General features: G+C 42.4%; 1 protein-coding gene across 1 annotated transcript; it reads right to left on the bottom strand.

The window, feature by feature from the left end:
• Positions 1 to 1,753: 1,753 nt before the first annotated feature.
• wdr43 (WD repeat domain 43) lies at positions 1,754 to 20,991 on the bottom strand. Its single transcript, XM_049596833.1, has 18 exons — positions 20,746 to 20,991; positions 19,705 to 19,839; positions 19,345 to 19,466; positions 14,769 to 14,889; positions 14,253 to 14,371; positions 14,026 to 14,128; positions 13,727 to 13,791; positions 12,344 to 12,503; positions 11,888 to 11,974; positions 11,592 to 11,717; positions 10,842 to 10,991; positions 10,456 to 10,542; positions 10,217 to 10,248; positions 9,938 to 10,001; positions 7,808 to 7,921; positions 6,118 to 6,187; positions 3,060 to 3,121; positions 1,754 to 2,861 (listed from the first exon to the last, which is right to left on the bottom strand). Exons 1-18 carry the CDS (start codon positions 20,950 to 20,952, stop codon positions 2,709 to 2,711), a joined length of 1,977 nt encoding a protein of 658 aa, XP_049452790.1. The 5' UTR covers positions 20,953 to 20,991; the 3' UTR covers positions 1,754 to 2,708.
• Positions 20,992 to 21,061: the final 70 nt, after the last annotated feature.

Raw genomic sequence — 21,061 nt, forward strand, 5'->3', positions numbered from 1 at the left:
TGATTCCTCCGCCTCGCTCCTATCACTAAGACGACATAGCTGGAAGGAGAGCAGACATCACTGCTGGAGGAGGACCTTCAGTTATTGGCTGTAACAACTTGAATTCAGCTTGTGCAAACCTTGGTGCCCAACCAAATCAGAAAACTTTATGTTGCTACTGTTACATATGTTAGGCCCAGCTCTGCTGCTGCCAACCAGTCTGCTGTGACCCCTGGTGCTTGGTTAGTGCTGGCTGAATATGAGTTGGTACAACAGGTCCATATTCTGAGGTGCTGTCTGCATGTTTTAGCAGGCGGCAAAGCAGTCTCACAGGCAGGGAGTGAGGTGGAGAGGGACCACAGGGTGCGCTAGTTAGCTAACGCAACTAATGGCGCCAGACCTTATCGGTCAATGATGCATCAAGGCTTTCGTCATACGTTGGTAAACGGGAAAGGCAGCCCTTCACTGCCCCGACTGCTACCAGCGAGGGGCTTCCCAACCATAGATCAATAAAGAGAACTGGATACAGCATTAGAGGCGAATCCCAGTACATTCCGATTAAAGTTGCTTGGTGGAGCATGAAGCCAAAATGGTTCAACTGCTGGTAATAGAATTATGTGGATGATACGGCCCAAGAGCAAGTGCACTAGAGACTTCCACCAGCTGAGCCAGCTACTTCTGGTTTAGCCCTCTGTTAACTTGAATTAGGATAGAGTGATTCAATGGAGCGGCTCCTTTCCAAATGTTATAAGACCAAATGGATTAAATCCTGATAATGAATTTCGTGGGAGCTGTGACTCAAAAAAAAAGTTATCCAAAGATGTACCGACATCTCGTTTGCCATGTAAGTCAATAGGAAAAAGTTTTTGGGCCGCAGGGCATAACGTTAGTGAAATGCTTGACCACTGCGAAAATTGCATTAAAACCCCTCACACTTCTTGGGAGCCATCTTCACTTCACTGTCACATTTACCCGCTGGTACTAGACAGTTGGGAAACCACATCATCCATAGTGGGTGTTTTTCCACCATCGGCCACAAGGGGCAAAAGGGAGCCCATTAAACACAAACTGAGATTTATGCTTTGTCAGGAGTGTTTTATAAGCGTAGTTTCTCGATTTTACAAGGGGAGATGCTTTAACTGATTAGTCCCAAACATGGCCAGTCAATATCTACTGACTGCATACATTTAAATATGGTAGTCCGAGCAAGCTTGAACATTATCATAGTGTGATATAATATGTGTATGTCCATTAAGAGATTCTGCCAGATCAGTTATGCTGTAGATATTAAGTATCCCTGTAATACCCCTGGTTACACTGGGCCTTTGTACAGTGTTTCAGATCGACAAGCATACCTGCTTTATGGCAATATTGGATTTTTATAACTTTTTCCCCCCAATGTAATAAAGTGCCTCTGTCAAGTATTTACTGGATTAGCCCCAAAACACATCCTTCTCCGGTAGTTCTCTTAATTGAATTTTCAGAAAATATACCATCTCACAATATTTATCAAACCACAATAAAAATAAAAGAACCCATGCTGGAGAGTTGTATCACTATCACCCACTCACCAACTGTGTGAGGAAACTTGGGATACGTGCATGACCTCAACAAATTTCACTTTGGTTACTGCTATGCCTTCAAGGGACAGATTTTAAAAAGCCTCAGTATATTGGCCCCTTAGAGGGTCTTATTACTTATTCAGTAAGGACTTTTACTTCTCACCCCTACCACCCCACCACCCCCATCAGACACAGCAAGAAATTTTGAAAACCCATTTATTCACCTATTTGAGCAAAGTTCACATTTTCTTTTTCTCAGTTGCCCCTGTGACTATGGGTTCAAGGCAGTGGACATAAGGGCATGCCCAGAATGAAACGCACAAAAAGAACACAGTTAAAACAAGACGGCTGAAACAAATCTGGAAACGATAAAAAACAAAAACAAAAACAAAAAAAAAACGGCATTCGAGAGACTTTACAGGAGTTCATTTAATCCCAAGCATTTCTGGGGGATAGCTGTAGAGGGAAGAGCTCATACAAACACTTCACTGTACATACAGATTTACATTGTGTGGGGACATGATGTATGGTCTGATACGGCTCTGATCGAGCAGTATTCTGTACATAAGTCGGGGGCCCTGCATCCCAACTCCATACCTGCACTGTGTTTGCATCTGAGGGCTCCCTTTACATCCAGGCGTGTTCCAGATGGCCTACAGAGTTGTGTAAGAATAAACCGATCACAGAGTGCTGTCTCATCTACTGTTAAGCTGGTCATACAATATTCTCTAATACTATTTATTACACAATAACATAAAAATTTGGAATGCAGATTGCAGTGTAGGCAAACTGGAACATCACCAAATTATCTTTTCAGTCATTTTAAATGTAAACTCATCAGATTATAGAGCTGGGATGCAGACTGAACTGACAGCAGAAAGGGAACTTGAATCAATTGTATTTTGCAGAATGTTTTCCTCAAAATGTGGCATCTGTTCCTCGTATGGGGAAAAGACTGGGAGCATGACATCGCCACCCTTGTGGCTGAACGGCTTTGTGGCGAGGCAGGGGGCCAAGCTGCCCACATTTCAACACCACGTGTCCTTTGATTTTGTAAAACCAAACTTTGTTCTGATAATAAAATCAAAAGCATGAAAATAAAATGAAAGTATATATAACTCTTTCATGTCCATTTTATGTATGATTGGTGTTTTTCCTCATTCGTTCTCACTCCTCCTCGCTCTCGTTTCCATGATCCATATCTTCCTCTCCGTTTGCTTTGGAATCTGTTCTGCTGTCTGGATCATCCTCTTCTTCGTCTGCTTGTTCCTCTTTGTCGTCTTCCATTGCCTCCTCCGTCACCTCCTCCTCCTCCCAGTGCTGACAAGGACCAAAAAAATTTACATTTCAGTGCTCAACAAAAAACGGACAGTCTGCAGTTTGTGAGCACGCACTAATTTACAGTGGGAACATTACTGGTTTTCCAGTTCCTCCAACTGCTGCAGTGTTAATTTTGCCAACTTCTTTAAGTAGACACTTGTAGGATCTGGCCTACTGGACAGTTTTCTTATTACTTACATCAGAGTCAGCATCGTCAGGAAGACCTTCGTCACCAGAGGCCTCATCTTCGTCAGATGATTCTGCAAAGGGCACACAAAAGGAACACAAATCCATCAGGGAATACTGCGTAACTGTTCTGACTACATTAATGCTAGTCTAACCCATCCCGGAGGAAGAGAACATAGTGGGGAAAACAGAAAGGAAAAAGGCTTCCATGCTTTCAATTGTGTATAAATATCATGCGAGACAGTAGATATTTGCATTTAAATACCACAGCAGAGCCATTTGGTTATGTCGACAATACTGACTGTGTGGTGCAGGAGGAGGAATGTCAATATGATTTGCTAAGGCTATCGGCCCCATTAGGTCAGCCAGGCATCATATGCTGCAACAGTGACCAGCGGAGTTTAATATAGATGATACTAAATACTCTATTGTATGTCATGACTGTAAATATTAGAGCACAAACATGAACACAAGGCAGAGATAATTATCAAGCACAGAAAGACTATAAAGTGGACCATGTCATGTTTTTGTATTTCAGACAGCCTCAGGGGAGGGGACACTGTTTATTCCTGAGCCACACTGAGAGATTACATGATGCAGCCTAATTGACATGAAAAGGGCATTTTACCCACAATACATGCTGGCTAACATGATTAGTTTGCACACATTTTCACTGAAAAGAGAAGTACCAGGAATACAGCAGAGGATAAAACGGACCACTTGAAAGCCTTTTACCTTTATTGTGACATGTGCCCATCAATTCAACGATCAACAGTATTTGTGTGTACTGAAAAATCTGCTTTTCTATAAAAACGTGATATTTTCTGTCTGGCAACCCTATTATCTCGATCACCCTCTGGGTCACTGCTTTTCCTTTATAGGAGACCTACATCTAATGCTGTACTCTATTGCAATGCTATTGACAAAGCTAACCACAGGGGATAGCAACCAACCGCGACAACCACTTTGTTCATTGTTTTCATGGGAGCCCCACATATTTACACCATGCTACAAACACCAGTAGTGTGACGATGCACTGTGTGCCATATTTTATTCTGGTCACCAAGAGTTAAAAAGTTTGGGTAAAATGCTGTAGCTGCTCATCACTGTCACTTTTTACACAGCTGTCCGATCAAAGAGGAGGAAGGACAGGAAAAAATGCCACAAAGTCCAACTGTCACATCGCTGAACAATGGAGGAGAAATTAATACTCAATCCACACAGCCCAGCAGGTCTGTCCTCTCTTCCTCTGGCAAAATCATTCCCTTCATCCAGAAGAAGTAGGCACTCTACTTTGTGCCGACATTTTTACTTGCGTGGATATTCCATATCATCGCAACCAGACAAACTAAAGCTAAAAAAAAACAAAAAAAAAAAAACGCTGCGCCACTTAATGTGCCTCACTGCATTTTTTCTATAACTAATAATAGTCTAACAATAAAGCTCTTTTCTATAGCACTAAATTCAGGATTAATTACGTAATTGGCAAAAAAAAAAAAAAAAAAAGGCGGTAATACCATATATGATGCTGTTGATCCACCCTTAATCACCCCGGGGAAATCCCCCGACAGTCCTAATGCTGACAGACATTACTGCAGCTACTCTTTGTACCAACTCACGCTACAGAATCTACCCTACACAGCAGCTGGATTCCTGCGACATCCCGAGTTCACGTGAAAAGCCATCTTGTCAGCCTTCATGAAATGCATTTTTGTCAGCAGTACCAGTGGTTCAGACCAATCAGTGCATCCTGTGAGGACTTAATAGCTGCTGTGAGCGTGATTTAGGTATGTCAGACAACACGGAGAGCAGACCATTCCTTCAGAACAACAATTGCCGCTCTTTAAGAGGTTAGCGTACCTGCTAATATCAGAACTGAGGAGTAATTCTTCATTGAAAGAAGAGCAAAGAATGGCACTGAAGGCTTTGCTCGGTGGAAGAGATGTTTCGCTCTTCTCCTGACTGGCCTCTGATAGACAGAATGTTCATCCAGCCTGCTAAGTATTTTCTGCCTGAGCTTTTCCAAACAGTTTCTAATGATGGCTTCTCAGGTGGTTCTTTGTTACAAACACCTGGTGTGTCAGGGTACTACAGAATGGTTAATCAGTGTATAATTAAGCTAATTACCTACACAGGCAAAAACCAGTGCAAGTGCAGATCACAATTGTTTGCAAGTGAAAACATCAATTAATCACACCCATTCTGACTGTACATGCTCACTGACTCACTAACTATCCTGAAGCTTCCTGTCAGATTCCCATGCCCAACCCATAATAAGCCCAGTGCACAGCAGCATCCACACAGGACTGTAACAACCTCCTGTTCATCAACTCCCTTTATGAACTTTTTTTTTAAAGAATGAACCTTCACATCCGGGACCACTGACAGGGGTATTGGAACTCAAAGCGCAGCTTAATTATTTCATGAAAGCCAATTTTCTACGTGGTTCAATAAAGCGTCTTATACAGTACGGTAATGAGAAATGAGAGTGAACAGAGCGGGGCCTTGTTGTTCCGCTCAAAGGGGAGGATCTGAACGCTGCCGGTCAGGTTGCCAGGCAACAGGAGTCATGTTTGCGTGCGGTGCATCGCCAAGAGTGGCTGCATGATGGGCAACATTGGCTTCATAAATCTTAACCAATTCAGCGCGGTCTTCATGAGGAGTCCTGACTGACTTAAAGGTGAATTGACAAGATAATGAATGCCAGTGAGAATCAAGAGAGAACAGTCGGGCAGGGCGCTGATTTCAACACAGCATCAGTGTGACCTGTTGCACTGCAGTGGGTTTAAGGGGTCACTCCAGTCAATAATGCATCTGAAATGTACAACTGAGCTCGAGATCGGACTAAGATTATTATTTTATTTCAGTAAGCTGCCACTCACACTGCTCTCCGCTCTGAATCATCACTTGGACTGATGGACTCACCAAGGCTGTGATTCTGCTTGAGATTTGAAGGGCTTTAAAACACTGTGATGCCACCAAGGAGGAGGATTTTAAAGAACGAGAGCAGCTGGAAAACAGATTCATAAGACTGCACATAAAGAGGGAGACAAGAAGAACAAACACTTACCTTCTTCATAGACCAGCTTAGCTGTGTGGTCAACATCTGTAACTGTGTTGCTGTTGTCACTTGTCGCCACCTAGTGGTAAAAGGGAGGATGGATGTTAGAGATTTAATAAGGGATTGGAGCAGATCTTTTCTTTCTCTCCAGTTTTCATTCACAAGTTACTTTTTAATTAAATGCGTCTTCACATAATAAAGGGCACGTAATACAATAGAAATCTGTGTTTATTTTTTACAAAAGGACATCACCTTGAAATCTCACAATGCTTAATGTTGCACCATTTAAATGCTCGGCAGCAAGATAAAAACTTGTCTGCCAACGCATTTGTTCATCAGCCCAGTCCTCAAAGCCCACAGGCTCTCTTCAGCACACCTAAATCCAATTAGGAGCTCTATGTTTTCATGACACCTTTATTTCATTACGTGTGTAAGCGCAGAAGAGGAACAAAGGCACTGATGTGATTTCTTTGTGAAAGAAGGATAAATAAAGATATGTGAAGTCACTATATGGTGGTGACTTCATTGGCGCAAATGGCAATATCCAAGATTTGTTCTCTGAATGACACATCACATTGACAGAGTGCTCTACTTTTATGCAGCAATTGGGGATTCTGAATTTGCACTGGGACAGTATACATCTGTGCCTGAACTCATTGTGTGGATGATGTCAAGCGAACAGCAAATCCAACTGACGAGGAAGCATATCTGTTCACAAGCAGATCGCCTGCTGACTACCATTTCCACAAGGTCAGAAGCTGTCAACTTTGCATTTTCTAAACTGATAATCGTCCGCGTAGGTCCTTGTCCTTGTAAAATCTGCAGATGCATCTCTGTCTGAATTTATTGTGATGCTAATGTCAGGCCAGGGACATAGCTAAAACCTGCTTGGAAGAATCTCTGTCCACTTTCATAAGCGGATCGCTCCATCCGAGATGAAGTGGGAAGAACTTTCACAACAAGGTCACAATATCAGCTTTGCATTTTTTGGAACAGACAATTGCCCTTGTGGGACAGATGTGCCTGAGGACTGGGTCGGAAAGCTTAAACTCAAGGTCAAAATAAAAACTAGTAGACAGCAAGATTTATTCAGTTTTTCAAAGCTGAATTAACAAAAAACCTTGTGCGACTCGCCAAGAAGTCGAAAAATGCCAAAGATACAGTCATGGGTACAATCATGTTTTTTTTAGTCATACATAATACATGGGACAAGAACCCTGTGTATTTTCTTTTCTGGATCTATATTCATGTGCAAAAACAAAATTTATTGCCCCTCTCAAGTTTGTCAGCATTTTATGACTGAAATATTCTGGCAGCAGCAGAACTGCACAGAACAGCCCAGAGGTGCTCACTGCACTCTGTACTGTACTAGCGAATGTATACTCAACACAACTGTACAAAGGAAAGGCATTAACCTCTATCACCATGAGGCAAAGATTGTTTTGATACCACTGTCCCTGATCTGAGTGCCCAAAATGGCGCAATCCTCCCAGCACACAGGTGATGTTTTAGAGCTCAGTGTCCACAGTCAAGTTTCAACTTACAAGGCGCTATCAGGAACTACATCATCATCACGGAGGGAATCTAAGATCTAAGCCATCCCTACCACCCAGTTCATACCTATACATCAGAGTCCAGTCATTTAAAAACACTTCGAGGCAAAGATACTGTGCTCACTTCTGTACATGGTGACACCTACCTGTGTCATCAGGAGATACAGTTTCCCGTGAAGCTTTGTGAGCTTGTGAAACATCTTCACTCGGCTCTCAATCATGTGATAAAGCACTCCCAGCTGGGTAACCAGGTCTGGCAGCTGTTGGGATACACAGATGGATCAGTTTGAGGTAAAAACATTTCAGCAGCAGAAAATACACAAATGAGACAACACTCGACGATGAGATGATCTGTTCTCATCTACCCTTTGACTACTGCGTTCCTATAATGCATATGTAAGACTAGCCAGTAGACTTTACTTCACATTTATATTGTAATGCCTGATATCAGAATGGATTTTCAACTTATTACACTCTGTTGCATCTTCAGTCTGACATTGTGTCCACTCTAACTCATTTCTGGATCTTGGATCTAACGCCATTTTAGGTCCACACTGATGTGTAGCCATACCAACATGTTGGTTTTGCCTCAGTTTTAGTAGTGAAGCAGAGCAAACTAAAAATAAACTTCGATGTCGAGCGATATTGAGAAGAAATGTTGATTTAGAACAGCCTTGAGGTCTTTCTAGTCTATAGTGGCCACCATTGTTGTTATCATTGGTTCCACGTGTCACTTGACGAAAGTTTTGACATCAGCATTTGTCCTACCTGTGGTGCCAACTGGCTAATCATCACCCCAGAGCCAGTTGATAAATCACAGTTTTGCCAAATCCAGTCAGAGAACAGCGAATACGTCTTTTCCTCTGAGATGCTCCATGAGTGCACGCTCTTGTTCAGTTGTTAGTGTTGCTACTTATGCAGTAACTTGACTTACTGCTGTGTTTACTCAGCTACTGTTAGAGGTAGCTCTTGTTGCTTTGGGAGCCGCCATTACTGTTTTGCAAGCGGCAGCCTCCATTTTACATCATCGACTACAACACAGTCCCTGACTGGCTGCTTACGTTGTCAACTATGATGAGGATCCTTGATTGGCCTCGATTGGATTTTAATTTCTGCAAAGTGTTTGGGTCGGCAATGACTCCAGATTGATAGAGAGTGACACAGAATGTTGAGCTCATCTCATCAGCATGGTCTTACCACGCTTGACTTCTGGATCTGAGATGAAGGGGCGAATCCACTAGTTGCAAAATGAAGTCTGATTGTATACAAGTCTTTGAGAAAATGGCTCTACTTCTCACTTCATTTATTACCCTTGGTAAACATTTTCCTAATGGGTTTATGGTCTTCTTCAAATACAGCGTGATGTTCATTTTGTAAATTATGTAATGTAAAATAGCTGGGTATTCTTTAGGGCATAGCTACCTAGTGATTGACAAGTCGCTACCACAGAGACCTGTCAATCAGGGTAGAGGTGTAGCAGTGCATCATTGACGACAACGCACCAGTCAGATCAACCCTCTCGTCAAAATCAAATCACGTCTGGCTTCAAAAACAAAACAGGATGGGAACAGCAAAAGTTGAAAACTCACGGTGGCTATGTCCACTTTTATTTTCAACACTCAAGGTCAGAACCCAGGCAAATAATTGTAGTGAGTGGAAGACAATAGTTCATAGAGGGCTGAGGTGAAATGTGCTGGAAGCCAAACAGTAAAGATTTTCCCTTGTTAAGATCAACCTGAACAGCAAATGTTCCATCTGTATGACCTTAAAGGTCAAGGGATATCTCATGTGAAAATCAAAATGTTAGTCAGCTAACAGTGGCACGATAAAGGTCACAGGGTGCCCAAAAATCAATACGTTTCCTTGCCTTTCCAGCATCAGTGTACGTGGTGAATGGATATTCAGCTGCTGGTTATGGAGATATTTTCGTCATAGTCACACAAACGCACAGACGGTCGCAGGCAATCGCATAATCTCTGCTGTGTGGCAGAGGCAATGGCTCTAGATCTAAATATGATTAAACATGAATGTCGACAAAGGGAGGAGATATGCACAGAAGGAAGCAGTGCGTTTGTTTGTATGCTTGTGTTATTTAAACTGCCGTGTGCAGTGCTTAGGGGAATCACATCATGCACTGTTTAGACCGTGGAGAGCTTTAAGTGTGTGTCTGTGCAGAAGGCATTGCAGTACAAGTCAAACAAGCACCAACAAACTGGAGTCTGGTGGCTTCATATCAGCATTACGGGCACAATGAGATGTTGGAAAAGTGGACTCACCGATGCCAGGTATGATGTGTGGTGCATGAGTACGGCCTTGAGCCACCGCACCATTAAAACTGCCCTGTGGGAAGAACAAATGAATTTGCTGTCAAGTGGGAACCAGAACTGCCTGATTGTATACATCAACACGATGGGGCTTATTGTTTTTATAATGGAATAGAAACCAGCAGCATAAACACCAGTGACTGCATGAGTGACTTCTGTCTAACGTGTACAAATAACTGTCAACTGGAGCCAATTAACTGCGTACAGCTGATGTGTTAAGCTTCCACTTACGTAAAAGGGTGCCCTTGGAGCCTCTTTGTGATCTACAGGAAAAAAAGGCTGATTAAAAACTGCAGAAAATCATTACACTGAGTTAACATGACTTCACTTAGAAATCCTGACAATGACAGAAGATCTCGGCAGGTTAATTCAGCTCAGAGAGGACTGGTGACTCCAAGACAAACAAATAAACTCGACATGTTTCAGAGGAATATGTAGTGGTTTGTACATTGAATGGAAAATGAACCCACCTCTTCCACCAAAGGTAAAACAGCAGGGAGGGGTAACCTAGCAACAGTTTTCTTTATCACCATGTCTTTACGAGTCTGAAAAACTTTCTGTGGGAGAGAAAGGGGAAAAAAAGTCATTACGATTTAAAATTTTAATTGTAAAAGCTTCTACAATTTGAGCTTATGGAAGCCTAAACATTCAGACTCGGTGTGGAAGATGTCTCGGGGATTGAGATCAAAAATTTCACACCCAAATCAATTTAACTTTTGGCTGGCAGTACATGTCTTTTTAACCTTCTGAATGGCAAATGAGCAGAAAAAGAAAACATGAAGTATTCACTTGGGGTTTTCATCTATCAAAACTGAATGTTTTATTTCACTGCGTAGACTCGGGGAAGAAGACTTACATTTAGGATGTTGGCGTCGTTGCTCTCCAGGCCCTGCACCAGCAGCACTGCAAAATTGTCTGTCTGTAAAGAGGCTGTCCCTTTAGGAGCCCCCTTCTCGCTGGAGACGGTAGACAGATCGATTTCTCCAAGCCGCTCCGCTATTGACATCTACAGGAGAGCAGAGGTATTTTATGTAAACAGGAATTGGCTGGTGTCTGTTCACACGCTAAATGTATCCACCTCGGCCACATTTAACACGTGTACCACATCACAGGAAACTAGCCTGAAAGCATGAAAAGCCAAACAGCAATAAAACAGTATGCTTTGTATGTTCTCATACTTTAACAAGTCAGTTTTTATTAAGTATAACCAGGCTGGGAAAAGGATTTCAGTGAGGATATAAGGTTTTCTTCAGGACATTAAACTGTTAGAAGGTCTGCATGTGCATGTTGTAGCCTTTGTCTGTTGGCTACAGCACAACAAAGCAGAACTATTCAACAATATAGCCTACTTTTTGCTTGTGACAGAAGCACAAATAAAGGAAAAATCACCAAGTAACAGAAAAACCGCATGCCTCCAACATCGGACAGGCAAAACGCCCCGCTTCTGAAATATTCTGGTGTAGTATGACACGTGGTGCGGGACGCAACAAAATCGAGTCACAGCCACAGTGGAATCCAGGTACAAGTTATTTGGAGTCTGAGCCAAAAAGCCATCACACATGCAGCAAGCTACCATTTGGTGCATCATCGTCAACACTGGACCCACCTCTTTGGTGTCTGTGTCTTTTTTCCTCTTCTCTGATCCCTGTGTGGTTCCTTTGATTGGGGCTTGGTGACCAGGGAGCCCTGGGACCAACACTTTGCTCTTGGCATTGACAATAGGGGTTTTCACCTGGAATGCAAAACACCATGTCAGGTTTTCATCTTCAGTCACAGTTCTAGTTCAATTTTATCTACTGTGCCCATGGATTGGCATACAAGACCAGATCAGGTGTGGAGACCATGCTCAGGCTACATCTGTCTTCCTGACTCATAATAAAGAAAATAACACTTGATTGTTACCTTGGAAACGGTGGTCTCCATGGATAGGGATAAGCTGGTCTGAACATCCCGGGTCAAACACACATGTCTCTCTGCTGTGTTGATCTCCTGTACAGATAAGAGAAGGGAGCATTTCAGGTAAATCGAGAGTCTAGGGAGCACAGCTTTTAAAGGCTGATAATACAGAACCAACATCATTTCTCTCAGGCTGTAAAAGCTGACAAACATCTTCTAAAGTAACAACCAATACAGACTGAAGGCAACAATCAGGAATGTTTGTTTTTAGCCTTAAGACAAACAGTAAAAACAAAACTTCATCTTAACAGCTGACCACTCTTATTCATCCTGTATCTTATAAAGCACCAGAACACACACCAGAGTTATCAACTAATCTATAAATAAGATAGAGAGAAGAAGCTGTACAAAACATGTTCATCTGTGCAAATCTTCACATTGATCTAATCCTAGTATCCTTACCACTTTCTCCATCACAGGCTGAAGGTGGTTGCCATAGGCCAGCTGCACGGCCCGTGTATCAGCTGTGAGGGCCGCAGCCAGCAGTGGGATCGGCACCGGGGAGTCCTTTGTGTCGGACATCTGCACCGTACACGAGGGGGACAACGGCTTCTTACAGGCCCTGTGGGGACATGTGTTTGGACAGGCCATGAGCACAGCTAGTACACAACACTGAATGAAATGTGTAAGAGGAGTTTCATCATTCAAAGCAAAAAAAAAAATAAATAAATAAATAAAATTACTGCAGATTAGTGTCATATGTGGCAGTGCAGTGTCCCCTAACAGCCATTAGGAGGCAAACACACCAAATGTGTTTCAACAGTGCAATTTAAATATGGGCTGTACACTTTCAGGTAAGATGCTGCCAATTTGCTTTGTTTGAACGAAATGTTTGGTTTTAGGTATGAGGTACAAAACCTCGGAGTGGAATACAAAATGTCTCCCACAGAGGTATTTCACTGCTGGAAATATAGTCTTAGTATAAAACTAGGCCGTCTATAGAAGCAAATACTTTTGAAATTGGCGCTAAACACAGAAACTCAGAAAAAGGACTTTGGCATTTGCTTTTGAAGCAGAGAACCTGCAACTACCAGAATGCATTGTTCCACACCACACCAATACACACTCCTGCTGGCAGGTTGATATGACACAATGGTAACAAACAACCTCATATTACAGTTTAACAGTGAGCTAAAAAATGTTTCTGAAAACATTTGAGGCGACGCAGCAATAAGGCAACACAACAGAATCGTGCTTTACATCTGATCAGCACTTCATAGTTTTACTGTTTGATCTCAGTTGTTTCAGCCTCCGTTTTCACTGTACAGCAAACAGCGTGGCGCCCACATCCTGTTCACAAACTCTTGCAATTACAGCTTAAGAGGGCCCAAATGGTTGTTTAAACATTTTTGGTAAGAAAAAGGCAGTGTAGTAACACCATCTTGATTTGTATTCTATAAGCACTGGCATGTTTTGATGTTTGATTGGATTTTGGTCTGTCTCTTGATCTGCTTCTACACTCTGTGTCCATAGCGGCAGCATGGGTGGCGGGCAATACGAAAATGTGGAAGTAGAGCCAGCGAAACTCTGCTAGATGACCCGTTTTGTGTCATCCTAGGGAGGAGAGGTATATCTAGGCACTGGTTTGATGGACCCAAGTTTACCATAGTTCATTTACACATACTACCCACACTGTTTTGATACAAAGCTGGCTGACAATCTGCAAAGTATCCCTTTAAGCCATAGAACATAATTGCTTTTCCAAAGCGCAAAAATGCATCATACAGTAGCCTTACACTGCCATATGGCACAGGTAGTACAACATACAGTCTTTTAAGGGCTTACCCATTTAAAAAGTGCTCAAAGAGATGCAGCTGCCCATCTTTACACACCACTGCCAGCCTCACCGCCTGTGCAACACAAATAACACACAAACATTTACATAAGGTAAATAGGTTATATAAAACAACCAATATGTCTGTGTAGCTCCAACATTATTACACCACAGGGAGGAACATTTTATCAGGGCTGTAGGCTCGTGCTTACATTTTATGCACTCTACAAATACATATAATCTTTACGCTCTCAGTGTGCATTATTAAGACGTCTGCAAAGTCAATGATAAGACATCTCTGCACTCTGACCTCTTCCTTGCTGTTGGACGTGACAAGATCGATGTGTTGTGGCTCGTCTGTCAGTGTGAAGGACACCACTGAATTCTTGTCCTTTCCGTCTTCTCGTACTTGCCTGCAGTGAGACAACTTCATGTCAGTTCCGTGAGAAAAAGCACGGCAATCAAAGCTGCACATTTCAAATGAATCTCACCACACAGCATCACTAACACCAGGAGCGGCCTCTGGCTATTACTTACCAAACACTGAGCAGTCGATCATGTGCGGCACCAGACAGGAAGTAAAGACCATTGCTGTCGGGAGGTCGTGTGGTGGCAAAGCACAGGGTCGTCACGGCCGTGGAGTGGCCTGTGAACCTCTGCAGAGGGAACGATGACAACAAGCAGGACAGTTAAAACAGTTCTGCTGAAAACATCAGACCAGTGTTTGACTTGTTTATAACCTTCACTGTTTCACTTCAGTGACACTGGGATCGGGATTTTCACCAGCATTAATTCCATGAGAGTGTGGCTTCTTGCAGGTTTAGTTGAAAACCCAGTAGTTGACCTATGGCTGGGGAATATATCACGATTATATCTATATTTACTGTGATACGAGACAAGATATCGTCATAGATTTTGGATATCATATCGTAAGTTTTGTCTCTTCCTGTCACAATCTCACTATTGATATTTCATTTCTCCATATACCCCTGACCTAAGTTAACCTTGGTCTAATACATCCACAGACAGGAATGTACATCAGCTGTCACTCACCCTGTAAACCTCCTTGGTTTCCAAGTCCCACATCTTGATTACATGTCCAGCTGAGAGCAGCAGTTTGCCGTCAGGGCTCACGCTTAAACTGGTCACTGCTGCACGGTCCGCCTTCCACTTACTGTGCAAATAAAAAAAGACAACTGTTGTCGCATGCGTTCATGCATTCTGAAGAAGGTTTATCCTCCAACTACATTCACATAGGAATCCATTTCTTCTGTTGTTGACATTTAACAAAATCAGGGGCATCAGAAGCACCTGCTTTGTCCTCCACTTTGCGATCCAAGTAGCACTTTCACCGTTGTGTTCTCTATCACAACAGGGTTTTTTAGTTTGAGGTGAAGAGCCTGGAACTTTACAGCTACATTCAACAGCATACTATTTACTATTGCACTCCACCTGACAGCAGTAACAAACATACAGAACTCTCACCACTCTCCGAACCATTTTGAGGACCACAAATAGTCTTTAGCGAGCATCCAGAGAGGATTCATGGTGACACTGCAGCTCATGACTGTACCTGCCGACTGTGCCGCTACTAAATCACTGAGGAAAAGGCGTTTATGATGAAATACAGTGATACTAAATGCACGATGGTAAAGCCTTCAATGTTATGGCTTGTTGGCGTATTTCAATGTTATCGAGTGAAGTGTCAGCGCCTGACATCTGTGGTGGCCCTGGCATTAGGTTGCATCCACATTCTGAGCTTTTACACTGTTTGTGTGTTTTCTAAATGAGGAGAAGCTGAGACAATAAGTAAGCAAAAGTGTCGTTTAAAGGTTACAACAGTTCCATTTTTAAGACAGGTACTCTTAAAACATACAGCACTATCTTTCTGAGTCAGCTACAAGCACTTTTTTCGTTAGAAAGGTGACGGTCTGACAGTATCAAAGTCACTGAAAGTTCAGAGCAATGACAATGAAAACAGGTGAGGCACCAGGAGAAAAGTTAATAGTTATTCAGTCAAGACATCCTTTGTTTTTGATCAAACCAGACATCACTGTGAAAAAGAATAAGTTAACTCAATCGATAACTTATGGCGCTCCATTCTGCCGAACTGACTTAATGAGAATGTCTCCCACTGCCAGTCTGTTCTTTTCTTTGAAGGATTTTCACCCACTGTCCCTTCTACAACGTAACAAACCCTGTGATGTTGTTCTGCTGCACTTCAAATGGGTTTAAGACTTTCAAACAACTTTTCTCAACAGTGAACCTCTGCTTAAGCAATCTCTAGTAGATTTACTTATAATACACGCTTGTTAATAAGTAGTCCTGGATCAAACGAAGCAAAAGAGTCTGTGACAGGGAGCACACTTCACTAAAGGGATGACGGTTTGGTGATAAACACTTTCATGTTGGTCTAGCAGACAGCACACGTATTAGCCTTGATTCTTTGCCTGAGCCCAATTGGGCCCAACCTGATGAGTTTGGGGCGACAGAGAGGGGAAAAAAACAAAACAACAGAGCAATATAGTGGAGTACCACTGGAGATAAATGAGTGCGAGAGATGGACAGAAAACAAGGGAAAGAGAAAGACAGAGAGAGAGAGAGAGCGGCAGCAAGGGGACTTGGTTGGCAGTTTTTGCTTCTGCCTCCCCAGCAGTGGGAGGGATGTGTGTAACATGCAGCTGAGAGCACTGATCATCATCTGCATGCCTCATCACCATCGCCCGCTGAAGCACTTAAAGACAGAGATGCAATGAGGGATGCAGCCCACTCTGCCAAACCTGTAGTGCACGAGACAGACTACTGAAATAACAGAAGGACAACAGCTGCGAGGAAAGAAGTCATATTCGAAGACTGAAATAATATATACTTTTCAGTTGGGTTTTTAATCAAAATTGGGTGCAAAACTGCTACCTTGGTTTAAGCTTGGACAGAAACTCTGCAGGTTTATGTGCAGTCAGGCTTGATTTTTGGGCCCGATCAAAGCTCTCAGCACGTGTTCCTACCTGGCTTTGCTTGAGCAAATGCCATTACTGTTAAGACAGATTAAATATGGCGTTAGATTCTGTTACTTCAGTTGTTGGGAAACTTGCCAGTTAATCTAAACAGGTATTTGACAGACATCTCATTAAAAACACTGGAAGTTACATGTTACAAACCAGTGAACTGTGGATAAGCAAGACTAAAAAAAAAAATCCCATTTTTAATTCCCATTATTGTTCATGTTAACAGGGAATAAAGTTTGCAGTGGTGCCTTGAGTTAAAAAAGGCTGATCACACCTCTCAAGTCCTGCTAATGGTTATAAACTGCATTTTGTTGCTGGTCCATGTTTGGGATGAACAGAGGTCTCCCAAATCCTGTTCTGAAACTTTCTCCAACAGCACCACACCAACATCCCTTTCTTCACAGGTATATCAAACACACGTCTGTGGCAGGTGGAGGCGTTTAGTATTTCTCCACTATTATAAAAGGGGAGTCCACCTTAACTAATATGAAGAGTGCCTCCACTGATGTCTTAAAAATTCTGAAAAATATTGTTTAAGACAAACAAGTGGAGCAAAGCCACACATTTAAGGAGTAAGCAGACTGTTTACACCAGAAACTACAGACAGGTGACACATTAAAGAAAACAACAACATAAAAGTGTCTTATGAACGGCTTTAATGCACCTTGGCATTGATTCTCCAAGTCTCTGAGCTCTACTGAACTGACGCAACACCATTCTTCCAAAAGATATTCCCTCGTGATGGTGGTGGAGAGAGCTGTCTAATCACCCTTAGGTGTTCAATAGGGTTGAGCTCCAGAGACATTTTCACACATGCCAAAGAGCATGATTGGATTTTAACTGCTTGAAGTGTGGGTAAAGCAAAAATAAACGTATAACGAGTTTGTCACACCACAGAAAAAGTGTCATTAACCACCCAGCCAAATCTGAATGATTAACAACATGGATGCACAATAACATCAGCACGTCATTGGTGTCGGTATCAGACAATATCAACTTTAAAATGAACTATTAGTATCGGCAAACATGCTTTTTCTTCACAATAAGTGAATATTTTATTCATTAAAACTATTGTATTTCATGTCTCCATCTGCTGGTGGGCCATCACCGTAAGGGCATGCATGCATAATATGATGCTAATTTCACTACATAAGAGACTCAATGATCACTAAAGTTAGACAGGGGAAAAAGTGGATATATCGCTATTGGTTGTCAAATGTTTTGTTACATATCCGCATAACGGCAAAAAATCCAATATCTTGCATCCCTAATTAAATTAAAAAAACCAAAACACCAACTATAAAAAATTAGGTTTCAAAATCACAAAAGAAAAGCAGTGTTCTCTGCTCTGAAATGATGGGGCCACATCCGCAATAGGCGCCAGCTTGGAGAGCAAGCCGTCGTGCAGCTACAGACTCCTGTTAGCAGCAAATCCAGTAGCACAGTAACTTACACACCACCTGACCCAAAGAACAATTTGCCAGTGGAACGCAGAGAGCTCACAATGATGAGCACACCAACACTGATGCTGTACGCTCTAACACTGGTAGTAAGGTAGTTTTTATATAGTGGGAGAGAGGGTATGCTAAGGTTGGCTCCAGTGTGTCACTGAGCCATGACTTCAGGCCCAGCCCAAAAATCCTGGACACAATTTTTTTTTTTAAAAACAGTCTGAGCTGTCTAAACTTTTCAAACAAGTGTAATATCTTTTGAAAGATATCTCTGATTAGCTTTTCCCATACTAAACTTGCACAGTACAGTAAACCTGTGTGCAAGCATCTGCATTGGTTATGTTTCTCCACTCATTTATTCATTTTTTTCCTTTAATTTCTCAACTGTACAGTGCTCATAAGAACGAATGCATTAGGATCTGTCTGATTCTGCTCAGCAGGTGACTGACAGATCAATCACATCGCATGTTCACTACGCTGTTATTTAGAGCAGCATGTCACAATGTTGGGTAAAAAATTAAGTTTGTTCTGAGTTTTGACAAGTGGGGGAAAGTTAATGCAAATGACTCCGGGAGTCAATATTAAGTTGGAAGAGAGGGAAAAATAGTTTGCTAGCAAAAGGCAATGAAAGACACATTCAGGTTGCAGGCTTCTCATTTTGAGCCGGCCCTGACTTTTGCTATCACCTGTTACAAGGGAAAATGTCACTGGCAGAGGGTCGGGTCATCTGTTGCTGACTGATGTGCTCTCTGCAAGCCTGTGCCTGTACTTGTCAAAGATCATTTCTGACTGAAAAGACAGGCTCTGTTACACCAGTGCATGGCTGTGATCACACTGTATGTTTCTGTAATTTAATGTTCTTCAACATAAAATCAGAGAACACATCATCAAGGCCTCGGGTGCGAGACACTTTTAGTGGTTTGAAGTGTGATAAACTGAAAATATTTGCTCCATTTAATCTGGCACCATACTACAAACTGCAGGTCTCTCTGAATGTGATATTTTATTTCTCTTCATAAATCCAACAGCATCCTATTTAGAGTCTAAACACCACAATAATGTTTAACAACGTGACTCAATATAGCAAATGTGTTTTGGTTTAGACAAGCCTGGACAGATCAGGAGGAGCTTTTTTTAATATACTGTGTATCTAAGAGTAATCTAGATACTGACCTTCTCGTCTTGCCTGTCTGCAGGTCCCACTCGATAATGTTTGTATCATCTGAGCCACTGTATAATAAACTGTCCTCAGGGTGCCACTGGACACAATTCACTCCGCCACTATGGCCTCCATCCTGGCAGAGACAGAAAATGACAGTTAGCAGTGGCAAATAAATGATCCTGCTATTCAAAAGTGAACACTATACTTAAAAATGTCACTTTAACAGAAGCATGTTCTTATTACATACAATTCATTTCCAGGAGACAACTTTTCCCAGTTGGAAAAATTGCATTCTACACACCATTTTACCTCCCTTTAATAGTATGTAATAAACAAGCCAGAATGTGGGTGTGTAATGTCTCAAGACTCACCAGGGTACAATGCAGAGCTCCCTTTGCTGTACTGTAGATTAGGACACTGCCTGCTGCTGTGCCCATCGCCAACAGGTCTGCCTTCTCCTCCACCTGTCCTGCCTCTGATTTCCTCTTCTTCCTCTGAGGCCCCTCCTGAAACAGCACATTTGTGATGTTAACCTAACTAAACATCATAATAATACATACAGATGAGTGATGCTTGGTTAAACTGAAGGCTGTCTCAATCAATTTATTTGCCACATTAAATATGACAAAAGGTGCAAGCCCAGTACAAGGTAATCTTGTCAGTCTATTTTAACACTTATCAGTTATAAAACAGCTTATAACAAATGTTGTGTTGGACTGGCTGCTAGTATTTGACATTTGAATAAACATGGCCTGCTCAACAACCTCCTGTTAAGTAATGGGAACTAACATACTAATTTAAAATAACATGGACACAATAAACACACTGCAGGCAGCATGAAAATGAATAATTGCGATTCAATTTTTAATTTTCTGTCATGAACTAAAATAACGTGTGAAACTGTTAACAAAGTGGTCGTGGATACACTGGGGTAAAACTTTCTGAAGAGTTGTCACGGTGGCACACGCTTCTGAAGCTCTGGTGGGCTAATGCTAACTTGAATAACGAGTTTATTTACATTACTAACTGTCTGACCAGAGTAAAAAATAACTTGTCGCATTAATGTAGCTGCAGTATTTATTCTTTAGAGTTAGCTCGCCCTGTTATGCCAAATTTAAACATTGTCCGTGTTTTCGGGACCACCATGTGGGGCTAACATGTGCGTCCTGCGCAGCTGTTGGAAGCTAGCTAACTGCTAACGTGGCTATCCTCCTAACCAAGTCCGTGTCCGTGACATGACGGCATTAACACACAGCCGGAGGTTAGCAGCTCTCTGTACACTTTCCTTAAATGATAGCGAGACTTTTCTGGGTTCACAGTGTGCACTTCTACAGGAATCTCCACCACAGACAGCTTACTCGGGCCTCACTAGCTAGCGTCACTGAAGCTAATTCCAAGGCAGGCTCACGTACCTTGACTGTCCGGCATGGTCCCCAGGCTATGCAGATACAAGTGGCACTCAAATGAGCTGAAGGCACGTATTCTTGATGAAGTGTTTTACTGTCTGTGTTCCAGATGCGCAGTCTGCCGTCTTGGGCACACAGCGCTAAGTACTGTCGGGATTTTGGTGAAAAAACGCAGGGTAGCTGCAGCGAAGAGCTGCCACCATCGGCCGCCATTTCTGAGCCGCTGCTTGCGTCTGCGCGCGTGCGTGCGTGCGTGGTTTACACAAACCACGTGTGGACCTCTGAGGACATGCGCGTTGGGACGTCAGGAGCGCCGCCCTCC

The sequence above is a fragment of the Epinephelus fuscoguttatus genome, linkage group LG14 (genome assembly GCF_011397635.1).
Source record: "Epinephelus fuscoguttatus linkage group LG14, E.fuscoguttatus.final_Chr_v1".
Lineage (NCBI taxonomy): Eukaryota > Metazoa > Chordata > Actinopteri > Perciformes > Serranidae > Epinephelus > Epinephelus fuscoguttatus.

What these genes read in the sequence shown, in the direction of transcription:
- wdr43 (XM_049596833.1), bottom strand. Translation starts at nt 20,952, where the DNA reads ATGGCGGCCGATGGTGGCAGCTCTTCGCTGCAGCTACCCTGCGTTTTT. An exon ending in AGCCTGTGATGGAGAAAGTG is followed by an intron (nt 11,975 to 12,343) that starts GTAAGGATACTA and finishes TTATCTGTACAG; the next exon opens with GAGATCAACACAGCAGAGAG. An exon ending in TTTTACCTTTGGTGGAAGAG is followed by an intron (nt 10,249 to 10,455) that starts GTGGGTTCATTT and finishes TTTTTCCTGTAG; the next exon opens with ATCACAAAGAGGCTCCAAGG.